The sequence below is a fragment of the Ostrinia nubilalis genome, chromosome 23 (genome assembly GCF_963855985.1).
Source record: "Ostrinia nubilalis chromosome 23, ilOstNubi1.1, whole genome shotgun sequence".
NCBI classification, from domain to species: Eukaryota; Metazoa; Arthropoda; class Insecta; order Lepidoptera; family Crambidae; genus Ostrinia; species Ostrinia nubilalis.
In genome coordinates, this window is record NC_087110.1 from 4,912,150 (window position 1) to 4,926,614 (window position 14,465).

Below are 14,465 nucleotides of genomic sequence, written 5' to 3' on the forward strand. Positions count from 1 at the left end.
TTGTATGTAAACTTAAAATACAAATAGGATTAAGTAAATGTTTCTATTTATGAACTGTTTATGTAATTGTAATAATATAATTGTGTTTAAATAATATTCTTTTTTTTTCAGACAGTGGATGAAGAAGTGTGGGATTATGAGTGATTATTTCATTCTAAAGCAGACATTAGCAAGACTCGCTCACTGTCATGAAAATTCACAATAACAATCAGCAAAAAACTTCAAGGATACTGGCTAGGCTAACCAATTCATGGAATTCTGTTGGTGTTTGAAATTATCAATAGCTATTGTAAAACAAAAGTTTTCCAAATAAAGATTTTGTAAATAATGGTTGAATTATTTTGAAATTACACTGCAATAATGAATTTATTGCCTGGTTGGTAGCGGCCTGCGTGATGTTGTCGGTCCACCTTGTGGGTGGACGTGCCACGCTGCGTATTCCAGTACCCGGCCTCCACTCCAGAACCTTGCTGCCCCATCGGGCAACATGGAAAGCATTACAGCAGTGGACGTCCTATGGCTGAGATGATGATGAATGAATTTATTATAATGGAATAAATTGTACAAGATTATCATCCTGTCACATTAAAGCCCTTAAAAAAGTCCAAACGGAGGAATTAGATTTATAGTAATGTGGAATGTATGTATGGTATCACCGTCAAGTTATAAAATTAGTAAAATTCATTTATTCTCATTGTTATTATAGCAATTTTTTATTGATTACATATCCCACCCAATGCTAATTTCTGACAATGACCTTGCCACTGTTTGAAAATAATGTAGACATAAGAAGCTCGGTCACCACATTCCGCCCCATTTTCAATAATTTTTACAAGATTATGTACAGATGACAGTAGGTACCTAGCTACTTAAATCAAGCTAAACACTATGGGGTATCTCACGTCATTTGCAACATAATATTTGTCTGATGTACTGTTGTTGACTGCCTACCTAAGTAGGTAAGTAAGTAATGGTTATTTTACAAGGTAGGTAATGTAATAATTAAATGTGGGTGGGACTGTGGGAGCACTTAGATTTTGCAGTTAATGATTATAAACTGTCGCAAGATTCGCCTCACATCCATTGCAATAATTACAAAATGCTGCTTCTGATAAACTCTTGAACTAAAACTCAATCTCCACCTAGAAGTAAAAGTATCACAAAGGTGCTAGATTCCTTTCTTTGAATTTTTCTAGCCTCAAATTAATCGTAAAATGTCATTTACCGTTGTAAATGATAAATAAATAGAGTTAAAGTAGCTTGCAAAAAAGTTAATCTCCTATCGTCTTGCTATCGTGGGCAAGGATCGAGGACGATAAAAACACCACATCCTATCCTATCGTGATGTCAAAATATGATATAGTTAGCGCTTCATGTTAGGGCTTGCCAGGTTTATCACAAAAAAAAAAAGAAATCTATCACTATCACATTTTGACAGATGACATGATAATTTTCGGGGTGCCATGTTAGCGCCGGTAGATAAAACGATATAGTGACGTCAAAATCGATATAACGCCGCGATAGCAGTTTATCACGGCGCGCATCTTAGCCCTGCAGAAGGAGTGTTCGATAACATTTCTACGCGGCAACTTGTGTCCAAAATACTTCCCCTCCCGCGCCCCTCTACCCCCTTTAGTGTTACTAGCGCCGTGTGACACCCCCATTTTTGGGGTAAAATTATGTAATTTTTTAAAGAGATGTTAAACAAGTAAAAAATAAGTAAGTGAAATAAGTACACACGGCCACAGTGTTAACTATCCATTTCCGTTTTTGCTCTCGCTCTTATCAAATGGTGATTCTTTGCGATAGAACGAGACGACATGACTGGCCATAGGCATAGATAGTACCTACCTACCTATGAATTTAATTTTTACTCCGAAGTAACTAAGTGTAGATGATTATTTATTTCTATTAAATAGTGTAATATACTATATGTAGGTATAATATGTTATTTAAAAGTCAATTACAAAAGTCGAATATAAATTTTAGAATGCCAAGTAAAACAAAAAAGAAACTTAAGGTTCTTTATTATGTAAACATATCGACAACAAAACATTTGTTTACGGCGCAGTAGTGCTTTTAGTTTAACTTTTCTTGGAGTCAAAAACAGAATCCAAATCAAAAACATCACCAATACTTGAATTTGATTGCGAGGCAACTCTGGCTGTGTATCCTGAAAGAAAATCAGAGTAAGTATGTAAGCAATAATTAATTACTTAAAATTATTATTAAATATACAAATATTGCTGCTGCTGATCTGTTGATACCAATGCCTTACTTTTGAATAAATGGGAAAGTATGAAATTCACGATAGTAATTTATTATCCCCTCATTATTAGGGAATAATATAAATTAATTCAATATATTAAAATCAAATCAAAATCAAAAATATTTATTCAGTTTAGACCACAAGTGGCACTTATAATTTAATTAATCAGGTTGTCATGTCATGGATGAAATTACACTAAAAACTAATTAAAACAAAAAGGATGGGGAAAATATTCCATTATTCTGTGGTAACGCTAACAAAATTAACGCGTGAATTTTTTATAGACAAATGTAATTCAATATAAAAAAGTAGGGTAAAATATTCCGTTGACCTGTGGCAACACTTACAAAATACAACCGTGATTTTTTTTGAAAATTATTATTTAATTAAAATGAATTGGAAATGTGCTACTTACGGATAAAACATGATCCCATGCACTTTCTTCGTAATTCCAGTAGCATTCTTACATGTTGGAACGGCACAAGACGGCATAATTTAATTATAAAGTGTCAATCTGACGGATATGTAAACAATGCGCGCGCCGGCCATTGACTAATTGCTCTAAAGTCAAATTAGTGCGATTTGGAGTAATTTATATGAATACACAATACACATTTACGCCCGTTGACGGTTTCTGGTTTGTTCCGTATTCTGAGGTGTAAACAAACTTTATTTTAAATGTACGCAATTGATTTTGTGAATTAAATTGCTAAAATCTTTTTATAGTCGTGAAAGAAAAGTGGTTCACAATGTGTTAAAGTATTTGTCGAAGAGAAATACTAAGGGTTCGAACAATATTTTCATTGAATAATGTTTCCGACAAAGGTTGTCAAATTGACTGACATGTTTATCGTATAGTACAGTCCACTATGAAAATTAGCTGTAGTTTGTTTCAACTACCAATTTTAAAAATTTTTGTCACTTTCTAAGTGTTGAATTTTATGGAATTGGGAAAGAAGTACCGAGTTTGAAGCGTTCATGAGCAGACATTGCAGTTGAATATTCAAGTTCTGAATTTGATTATTGATGAATAATAAAATAAATCCTACTAGCTCGATTGATGGTTTCATTTAATTTATTTAAACCAGGTTACCTATAATAATATTTTTTCGTTATTTTATGAAAATATCAAATTAGCCCGTAATCCTGAATACTGATACATAAAGTTAGCCTATTAATTTAACACAGGTACGACTGTACTCAGTGTTGCACTATCAAATGCAATTGACGCGCCTCTATGCCAGGGTTTATGTTCCTGGTCAGGCTATAAGCACTTTCAGGATCAGTAACCAGTTTTTTAATATCTGGTATAGTTAAGAAATAATCGAGTGAGATCACTTAACGTTTCCACCCTGTATAGTTGTTGCCCATTTTTGCCACTTGACGTGGTAGAATCGTGGGACTTCACGGTATTTAAATAAAAATTAAAGTAGTTGCGTTTAGAAACGCCACAAATATTTGAGTCTTTGGAAACAAGTTCGTTATTATACTTGTATACATATTAAAATATAACTTTTTCTTATTAATAAAATATAGGTTATTAAGTACTCAATACAGAAATCAGCCGGCTCCTAGTCTAAAATTCTTATAATCGAAATTAAATGATTTAAACTACAAATAAAAATGATTCAAACAGTACTAGTTTTTAGGTTCAAATTCGACTGCTCTAGTGGACGCACGGAACGGCAACGTCGCACTCGACCCATATTATTTGAATTATTTGGCGGGAAAATAGTTTTTGGCTTTTAATTCTGAAACTAAGAGGCCTAGAGATTTGAAATTATGTCTCGTGTGTACTTTAATTATAACGAATTATTTGATCTTTAAAACGCAACTCTAACTTATACGGTTTTAATAATCCACCGTGTGTTACGTGTCACCAGCTTACACATACGTATCGGTTCGTAGTTCGAAAACGGTTCGAAATAAAGCTTTGAAAGAATTGAAGTCGGGTTTTTTTATTCGACTTTAATTTATGAGATATAAAACATTGATGTAGCTTAAATATTTACGAAGATACAGATGTGTAAGCTGGAGACACGGTACTCCAGCTCGCACATAGTTTTTTGATCGTGGTTTTAACAGTATTTGAGCTAAAGTCTTGAAAAGTGGAAAGCCTACTATTTGGATTCGACTGTAATTTTTGAGGTATAATACATTATCGTAGCATAAATATTTACGAAGATACAGATGTGTCAGCTGGAGACACGTGTCCTCAGCTTACACATAGAAAACAACTCATAGTTATGAAGTTCTAATGGCTCTAATTGAATGACTGAGAGGTTTGATGACTCTAATTAGGCTTTTATTGATGGTATACTTGGAATTGCTCTAGGGCCAATGAGGAAGTTGGAGACATTCAGGTGGATAGAGCCCCCTTGATTATTAAATGCCAGGGGCCCCCAGTAGACTAAATACGGCCCTGGTAAGGTCAGCTAAGGGCACAATATAAATGTTACGGTCAAAGTGATAAATGTGAAAATTATGAATAATCGCCGGTTATTATGAATAATTACCGCATGATTTGGTAAATGTAATTAATATGAGGTCATATAAATGTGTGTATAAAACTAAATAGGCGGCTTAGGGGTGGCCCAAGGGCCACCCCCGCCGCACCTTAACCTATTTTTCACTTTAAATCAAAACATTATGTTATAGGCATCATGGAAAAGTAATATTATGCAAGAAACACTCCAAACTCATTATGCCAAATTATATTAATATAATATGATATCAAAACGTTCAAAAGTTTGGCTTTACACGAGCACGTACACAAGATGTTGTTCTCTTTTATGAAATTTGTTAGTACTAAGCTTGAATTATTAAATAATCACTGTTAAATGTGATTCATTTATCACTTTTACCGCGACTGTCGGTAATTATTCATAATAACCGGTTATTATTAATAATTTTCAATTTATCACATTAACCGTAACATAAACATAGGACCACAGGACCTAATAATGTATTTTTTACAAACTTTACATTTAACAAGCATCAGTTTTCGTAGCATATTACAACAGACTGCGTTAGTTACATATTTACAATGAATTAGTTTAGTCACGTAATTAGTATTTCCTAATTACAGAATTTGATTTGTAATCAAATCGCATCGTATAAGATTGAATGAAATGGAACGCTCTGTCCATTCATCGTTAACCTAAATCACAGTCCGGTCCGAATCACGCTATAAAAGTTACAATACACTTGAAGTTTGAAGATTTATAAAAAATATTTTTTGTATCTTGCATCACTTGACGTACCTTTCGGATTTATGTAAAAATGTTTTTAAATGTTAAGTAAAAATTGTCTTGTTTAGTCTGTTATCGAAAGCGAAACCAAATTGCCAAATTGTAATTTACAATATTATTTTAAATTACAATTAGTGTTGTAAACAAGACTATTATACATTCTTGCAATCATAAATATAGGTACGAAAAGAAACAGTAAACCTATAGAGACAGATTCGGACCGCGCAGCGATGGAAAGCAAAAGAACGCAAGGAGGAAATAACCTATTGCAACGTAGATAGAGTTGAATACCAAATGTATTTTTGTAACAAAGCAGGATGATTTCTTAGCTGTTTTTAGAGATGAATAAAACTTATCAATAAACCTGCAGAACCCAGTATTCTGAATGCATCAAAATCACGATATTGCATAAGCTCTTGTCCGAGAACGGCATTGACCCTAAATAACGCACTATTCGATGATAGCTTGATAACAAGTAGGTTTGGCTGAAAATAGTCATTTGTTTACATTCTACATAACCTGCACACTGACATTTGAGCGTTAATTAACTTTTAAAAAAGAATCCGTTAATATTCGAAGATCAAATTCGAAGGAAAAACGTTACCCTAACGGTGTTGTAGAGCTGAGATCATAAATCCATGTCTACCATTTATCAGCCACAAAATAAGGGTAACAAGCTATTGCAAACACTCCACGGATATTTTTCAACGAAAACAAAACACACAAGTGACTCAATTCGTTAAGTTTTGGTTAGAAAACATCCGTATTGACGACATTATTGATTGACAACTTGACAACATACATACCTTGCACTTTCATTATTCTCCATAAAATCGGTTTGTTTGTAGAAATAAACTTAAAAATAAATTAGTTAAAATATATCATACCAAACATTGAGTAAAATACGTAAGATTGCACATTCAATTTTGTAAAAATAAATAAAACTTTAATGTTCACGATTCGTTAATATTCGTTAGACTCAAATGGGGATCATCGTCTATCCTTGTCTGGGCTATTGTAAAATAGCTTTGAAAGAACGAGACAAAAATTCAAAATAACTAAGCAATGGCTTCCACGCTGACGTAACTACAGCGCCATCTTTGCAGGAAAGGGATGTAACACAGTTGTCTCTGGTTAGTTAATGTTGCCATGTAAAAGTGCAGAAATTATACTATTTTTCAATAAAATACATGAGCAGGCTACGAGGAGGACGTGTTACACTTTTTCGAGTAAACGAGACTATGTTAAATGGTTCTTTTTATCTATTAGGCTGGATCTCCAGCGCGTTTTTTGCCCTGCACAATTAACATTCAACTAAAATATTTACACAAAATATTGTTTTATTCACTACAGACGGATGTGTGCTTTCCTCCGTCAGGCATGGAAAGCAAAAACATTGTTGATGTAAGCAAAAATGTGCAGTGAAACAATGTTTTTTGTTAGCCGGGTCTGCAACTCGTATTTTACACTACACAATGTACAAAAACATGGTAACAAAACTCGCGCTGGAGACCCGGCATTATAAAAGATAGAGGCATAGAATAGACTAGTAAATACTTTGAAGTTTTGCTATTATACACCACTAAATTATTATCACCGAAAATTTTTTAACAGGTTATGTAGAAACGTGTGAAATATTTAAAGCAAAAGAAAAAGAAATGTTTTTCATAAAGTTAATTTTTTTATTAAAGGTCAATGACCAAAAGTGGTCCAAATGTCCACCGCTAATGAGACCTATATTGTCTTATAGTCCATTAAATAGAGATTAACTTTCAGTATGGGACGAAAAAATTAAGCTGTCAGTAAAAAGTTATGACCGTATGAAAAATTGTAGTAGTTTACGCGCTAATATCAGGAACTGCTGGTCCGATTTGAAAAATTATTTTTGTTATGGATAGCCCATTTATCAAGGATGGTTTTAGGTTATATAACATCACCCTACAACCAATAGGGGTGGAGCAGCGACCACCCGACCATAATTCCAATATTGTTGTCTTTCTTCTGAGCTTATTTTTTTTTTCTTTTAGCGAGAATCTAACACGGCACACTAAGCGACATAACATAACATGCATAGATTAATCCAAAATGTGCAATGGATAGAATGATATAAAGAACATTTTTCGGATGAAAAGGTAAAAAACATGACTTTTCATTCAGTCATAACTTTTTACCGACAGCATATTATTTTTGATTGCGGTTTGGTTAAAATGAATCAGTATTTAGTAGAGTCTACTAAGTAGACTATTTTACTACATAGGTCTCGTTAGTGGTGGACATTTGGACCACACTCCATACATTTTTGGTCATTGTCCTTTCCTTTAGTCCGTATTTTACGCGTCACAGCTTTGTCACTCCGCTGCTCGCTAGAGTAGTCGTACGCTCTCGCACGTTGCATCGATCTGTCTGTCTCGCTCACGCCTCGACAAAGCTTCCAGTGTTATTATTACCTACTTAGCTAACTTAGACCATTATGAATTCTAATAAGTGTTACATTATCGTACATAAATAGTGCTAGCGACGCATGTGTCCATAAATTACCAATTTTAGGAGGAAATTTTGAGTAACTTTATTTAACTTCTTTTTTTGCACAAATGGGATCAGTACCTAACTCATTACCCAGAATTTTTTTTTCGGTGATAAAAATTTAGTGGTGTATATTTAAGTAAACAAATGATTGCGTTGGGCAAATCACCCCGGGTGCCAACCCATGCTACTCGATCGAACTAGAGTGTTCCTCGAATCACGAATCTTCTTATTTGTTGCTTTGCCCAATCTTTATTTTATTTAAAATATTATAATATTCGATAATTACTACATTTTTTATACATATTATATGGCAGCTGAACGTGAATTGAATTGAATTGAATTGTTTAATTTATAATACATTTAAATGTTATTAAATTTATTGAATAATTTGATAAAGACTTCAATAGTGTAATAGGCTAGTGGACAAAAAAATATTTGTCCGTCAGACAGATGAAATGAAAATTAAATAATTTAAACAGTGTTTCATCGAGTAGAAATGGCGCGTGATCTGTGTATTCTTTTTTTTTACCTAAAACTCCTAGAAGTGATATCACGCGAATTTTCAACTCAATATTATAATACTGTATTTATTTATTTATTTATTGCAATAAAATACATTGTACACTAAGAAACTTAAAATTAGCTATAAGTTACCGAGGTAACTAATGTCCGTTTTCACCATCAATCCCCAATCCTTAATGCCTTGATCACACGTACCGAGCAAACGAGCGAGACAGTGCTCTCGGCCGAGTACTCGGTGTGTATGAACATTACGCCGAGTGCTCGGCAGAGCGCTCGAGTATGTGACTCGCTCACCCAACTGTCTCGACCGAGTAAACATTTTTTTACTGTCTCGCCTGTTTACTCGGTGCGTGTGATCAAGGCTTAAGTGACCCCTATCAGCCCCTATGGTAACATTTAACATGAATTTTGATTACAAAGCACACAATACATGCCCAATATATTTTTATTATCTGTCTGACGGACTATTTCATTACCCAGTCCACATACCTATTAGATTCATGGGTTAAATTACTCCTAAAATAGCAGAAATGGTCATAAGCTGGTAACATTATCGAGAAAAAAAAACACTAACTCTATGGTCTACTGTCAAATGTGTCAGTGTCAATTTTAGGTTGTCATCTCGTTTGCGGAATTTTGCCCGCGAACTTGTTTTTATCTAGTAGGAAATGTTAATTGAATTCAATAATCTTTAATTTTTCTTGATTTTATCCTGCTAATCATAACTAAACAAAATGAAGTTCCGTTCTGTGATGATAGACGCTGGGCCGATGAGGGAGTTTGCAAGTAAAAACGAAATTTAGAGAATGTAATTTCACATTAGCTTAACACATTTTAATTTGCGTTTTTTGTTTTCTAGACATAGTAACGACTATATCAAAGCTTTCCAAGGAGTGTGTGTTGAGAATAGCCGAGGATAAACTGTATTTTATAGTGAGCGATGATAGCAATGCCCCGGGTCCACCAATTCTGTGGTGTGAGATACCTCATACAATGTTTTTCTCTGAATATCAAATGGTTGGTTTGGACGATGAACATAAGGACATTTATTTAGGCTTTGCAGCAGGTAATATTTGTTATTGTTCAAATATTCATCTTAATTTCACACTAAAAAGTTACCATACAAAAGTTACCTTTTGTTAAACTGTCCAGCTTATCTCTAAAATGTTTTTGTGTTACGTTTCAGCAAATTTAGCTAGGTCGCTGGTGACCTTAAAATCTGCCAAGACCCTCAAAATGAAGCTCACTAAGAAGCAATGTCCATGTCTAACCTTAGAGATTGAAATGGTGAGTTTATACTTATTTATGGTGAGTTTACCTACGCTTTAATCTAGGTATATGTATTTTATATTACTTATCACCCCAATGTTTACAATGACCCATAAACCCCACTACAGAACCCATCAATTACTTTTACATTGTTTCCGAGTAAGTTTTACGGTGTATCAATTTGCCATAAACTTTCAGTAAAATCCTGAGACTCTTTCTGTGACAAATGATTCAATTTTATTGTTCATCCTAATAATAAATGTTAATCTTTTTACGTGAACTGCAAACTGGCAAACTGACATAACCCTCATTTTAACCCTTTACCTACGGGGCCTTGGAAACCAAAGTTGCCTCTCAATACGGGGTATTTTAACCTATAAAATTGTTTGCTCCACTTTACATCAAGATATTTTAAAAAGTATGAGACTTACGGTATTGAAATTTGGAATATTACATTCTGCAACTAATGTAGTTTCATAATTACAACGCATTTTACACTTAATTTGCAATTTTATTGTTTTTTTGTCGTAAACCGTGATTAAGTATTGGCTTTGCCTAAATAACAATAGGCGCGAACAAAAACGCGTATTGAGAAGAGGTGCCTCCCGTAGGTAGGAGGTTAACAGTAGTCCCCTAAGTAGCAACCATTATCTTTTCATGTTCACCAGCCTTCGTCAACTTCTCAGCAAACAAGACACGTCACACATGACATCCCAGTCGTCGTTATACCGAGGAAGATGTGGTCCGACTTCCACGAACCAAACACTCCGGTGCCTGACGTAAGATTTTTAGTGTTAAAATGGAGCAACATAATTATGCTAAATGCCTAAACAGCTTTGTTCAGTAGTCAACAATACTTATTTGCAAAATTGCCATATAGTGTCGAGGAGCCAGTAAGTAGTTAATTGGGTGTTGTCTATTTCTTTACTATCCATTCGCTTTAAGTTTGCCGCTGGCGATATGACGTTACTTGAAGGGAAGTGTCTATAACTTTATCAAACTATATTTAAAATATTTTTTATTTATTATTTTTTTATTGATAAAAATTGTGTATTTGCCTAAAATAAGTCACATTAATTGCGTCTAATCGCGGTTGGGGGAGGGGACGCGCATTTCACGGACCGGCAAACTTAGCGCGAACGGGAAGTAGTTTTTTAGTGTGTAGTTTTAGTTTTTTGATTGTACTCTGTAGTCAGAATTTAACTTAAGTTACAATTTTTATTCAGTCTGCTGTGAAATGGATCACCTGTATGTTAACTTGTTAAGTTCCAACATTCCCTGACTTATTGCCTTTCTTTGATCTGTAAAATCCTTTATTCCCATCCACCCCCTTTAAGCTTGCCACCAGGGTGGTGGTTGCCACTAAATTGGTGGCGTTTACCACCCCCGTGGTAAATAACACATAATTTAGTGGCAAACACCACCTCCGTGGTAAATAGCACATATTTATTCCCATCCACCTCCTTTAAGATTGCCAACTGGGTGGTAGTTGCCACTAAATTGGTGGCGTTTACCACCTCCGTGGTGATTGACACCTATTTCGTTTCATCTGCCCTCTTCGTAGTTATAGTACAGGGGCTCATACCACCTTTGTTCCCATCCACCCCCTTTATATATTCGTCACAGACTTGCTCCAATATTATTTAACTAAACAGCTATACATCAGTAATGTTATGAAAGCCATGGTTTATTCATATAGTCTGGTCTGTGAGCACGTGGAATTTTGTCTAATGACCCCAAGCTATCCATCCTTATCGCTCGCGCGTAATTATATTGCTGTCGCGTTCGCACACTCACTGCGGCCACTCGTCGCACAGTCGCGACAGGAATATAATCACGCGTGAGCGATAAGGATGGGTAGCTTGGGGTCATTGGACGAAATTCTACGTGCTCGGCGACCGGACTATAGTAGCAATGTTTGTGCAAATAGTCCTGAAATGTCCTTGCCACTTCCAGATATCAATAGAACTACCGCCACTGAAGCAGCTTCGCACGACCATAGACCGAATGCGTACAATGGCGCCCGAGGTGGTGATACGGGCGTCGGCCGAAGGTCGCCTCACGCTGCAGATTAAGACTGACATGGCGAAGGTGTCTACCAGGTTCAAGGATTTGAGGGTGGAGGCTTTTGCAGGTAGGAGAGAACAAATAGAATAGTGTTGTAATACTAAGTCATAATTTCATAAAGGTAGCAGGAAGGCTCTGGATGCATGCCGCTACCAAACGGCCTTTGTGGAAATCATTAGGGGAGGCCTATGTTCAGCAGTGGTCTTCCTATGGCTGAAATGATGATGATGAATTGATGAGCCATAATTTTAATTTTTTTGCAACACATAGATTCTGAAACAGTTGCAGTGGGCATCTTATTTGTGAATGGGTGGCACTGCTCAGTTTACTCTTGTTTTTATTTTTTCTTCCTTTAATTTATAAGTGCCACTGTCATGTCTATGTAATTGCCTGTATTTGTGTGATGTCCATTGTATAGCCCGACCAGGAACATAAAAACCCTCGCCATGTTGCGGAAAACTAATGGTACTAATTTCTTTTAATGGCAACAGTAACTGAAAACTTCATTGACATGTCACCTTGCATGTCAGTCTATTGCTGTCAAAGTGTAAAAAAACTTTATTTTAAATGTGCGCAATTGATTTTGTGAATTAAATTGCTAAAATCTTTTTATAGTCGTGAAAGAAAAGTGGTTCATAATGTGTTAAAGTATTTGTCGAAGAGAAATACTAAGGGTTCGGACAATATTTTAATTGAATAATGTTTCCGACAAAGGTTGTCAAATTGACTGACATGTTTATCGTATAGTACAGTCCACTATGAAAATTAGCTGTGGTTTGTTTCAACTACCTAATTTAAAAAAAATTGTCACTTTCGTGTTGAATTTTATGGAATTGGGAAAGAAGTACCGAGTTTGAAGCGTTCATGAGCAGACATTGCAGTTGAATATTCAAGTTCTGAATTTGATTTATTGATGAATAATAAAATAAATCCTACTAGCTCGATTGATGGTTTCATTTAATTTATTTAAACCAGGTTACCTATAATAATATTTTTTCGTTAATTTATGAAAATATCAAATTAGCCCGTAATCCTGAATCCTGATACATAAAGTTAGCCTATTAATTTAACACAGGTACGACTGTACTCAGTGTTGCACTATCAAATGCAATTGACGCGCCTCTATGCCAGGGTTTTTATGTTCCTGGTCAGGCTATAATAAATGTATCTTTCTTTCTTTGAAACATCCAAGGCAAAAATCAATAACTAACAACCTAGTAGCGCCCTCCTATGGCAAAAATCGGAACTAAATATTCAGTATAGATAGTAGCGCCCTCCTGACAATATCGTAGCTGGGATATATGGTTCATTGTTGGACATCTTTAATACACGAGATGCCTCAGACAGAATAGCTTGATGTCCTGTTGCCAGTTGCCACCATAATAATGATATTACAAAATCAATAATTCTATAGATATATTTAATGGCTCATAAAAAAAAACTCATAAAACTCATTTATTTTCTACACGTCCCAGTATTAACCCTACCACTGCTTCAGGACAATAAATGGGCCAGTGCTGAGAAGAAGCAGCGCAAGAAACTCAGTCACTATTGTCAGCCTTTTTTTCAAAGGTTTACAGACTTTAAAATATACATAGTTATAAATATTTATAAAGTTTTCTCTATTTCCAGGCCCCATTGAGCATTCAGACTCAGAAACCGAGACCCAAGTGAATGAAGACACATCCCGAGTATGCTACTGCAGGGTTGACACCAAAAAGCTATCGATATTCCTGAGCGCAGACCAGATATCCCACAACCGGACTGTTTGTAGCATTGTGCATAAAAAACTGGTGATTCTGTGTTTGCAAACCGAAGAAAACGTCAAGTTGCAATGTTTTATCAGTGGGATTGTGTACTAATAATTGCATGGAGGGATTGTGGAAAAGTTCAGCAGTGGACGTACTATCGGCAAGTGTTAACTGCCCATTGTCAGTCATATGTCATCTCGCTCTATCGCAAAGAATCACCATTTGATGAGAGCGAGAGCAAAAACGGAAATGGATAGTTAACAGGCCAAAAAAGTTGAAAAAAAACCTCTTAATAGCCTCTATGGAGTCGTGTTCCTGCAGTGGAGACTCAACGCCCGGATTCACAAACGATGCTTGCTTAAGAAAAACAGCAAATCGAACGCACAGCGTTGAATAGAGCTCTGAATGGTTTGTGTGTCACCCTGTGCGTCCACGCGAACTGTGAGACCTCAGTTATGTTTGTGAATACGGGCGTAAATGACCTGATGTGGGGTACAGTCAGCGTCAAATAGTTCCTGACACCCAAAGTAACCAAGTTCGCAACATGTCTTTGTTGCATTGGAATAAAGCTGTCTTATCAACTTTTTAGTCATTTTGGATGTCACGAAATATTTGTCGCTGACTGTACTAGAATAAGAGAAACTGAATTATTAATATAATAGTTTTTATAAATAACATCACAAGGATACTGTTGTGTACAAACTACAATGTATTAAATGCTTAGCAACTTATAATGTTAGAAATTATTTTTACCCTATAAATAGAGACTGTGATAATAATTATAAAATAAAAGAATTTTTTAATAAGTTG

General features: G+C 35.2%; 2 protein-coding genes and 1 long non-coding RNA gene across 4 annotated transcripts in view; 1 reads left to right on the forward strand and 2 right to left on the reverse strand.

Moving 5' to 3' along the window:
- The window catches only part of LOC135083372 (myb protein), a 74,392-nt gene extending 67,871 nt beyond the window's left edge, over positions 1 to 6,521 (reverse strand). Inside the window, exon 1 of the mRNA XM_063978113.1 lies at positions 6,327 to 6,521. Within this exon, the coding sequence (XP_063834183.1) occupies positions 6,327 to 6,349 (23 nt within the window). The 5' untranslated portion in view covers positions 6,350 to 6,521. The remainder of the gene's footprint in view (positions 1 to 6,326) is intronic.
- LOC135083292 (uncharacterized) lies at positions 2,011 to 2,870 on the reverse strand. The gene is made up of 2 exons (XR_010259565.1): positions 2,685 to 2,870; positions 2,011 to 2,173 (listed from the first exon to the last, which is right to left on the reverse strand). It is a non-coding gene; the product is annotated as an uncharacterized LOC135083292 (long non-coding RNA).
- Positions 6,522 to 9,187: 2,666 nt separating the features above from the next.
- Positions 9,188 to 14,455, forward strand: LOC135083360 (checkpoint protein HUS1). 2 transcript variants are annotated; one of them, XM_063978097.1, is made up of 6 exons: positions 9,188 to 9,354; positions 9,428 to 9,634; positions 9,755 to 9,855; positions 10,506 to 10,616; positions 11,794 to 11,971; positions 13,537 to 14,455. In XM_063978097.1, the coding sequence occupies exons 1-6, from the start codon at positions 9,303 to 9,305 to the stop codon at positions 13,764 to 13,766; spliced, it is 879 nt and encodes a 292-aa protein (XP_063834167.1). In that variant the 5' UTR covers positions 9,188 to 9,302; the 3' UTR covers positions 13,767 to 14,455. The 2 variants fall into 2 exon arrangements, with proteins under 2 accessions (XP_063834167.1, XP_063834168.1); XM_063978098.1 differs by having other exon boundaries at positions 10,524 to 10,616.
- Positions 14,456 to 14,465: the final 10 nt, after the last annotated feature.

Bases quoted from the DNA above. Each gene is read 5' to 3' on its own strand.
- LOC135083360 (XM_063978097.1), top strand. From the start codon at position 9,303: ATGAAGTTCCGTTCTGTGATGATAGACGCTGGGCCGATGAGGGAGTTT. The intron at 10,617-11,793 runs GTAAGATTTTTA...TGCCACTTCCAG, and splicing joins CAAACACTCCGGTGCCTGAC to ATATCAATAGAACTACCGCC. The intron at 11,972-13,536 runs GTAGGAGAGAAC...CTCTATTTCCAG, and splicing joins GAGGGTGGAGGCTTTTGCAG to GCCCCATTGAGCATTCAGAC.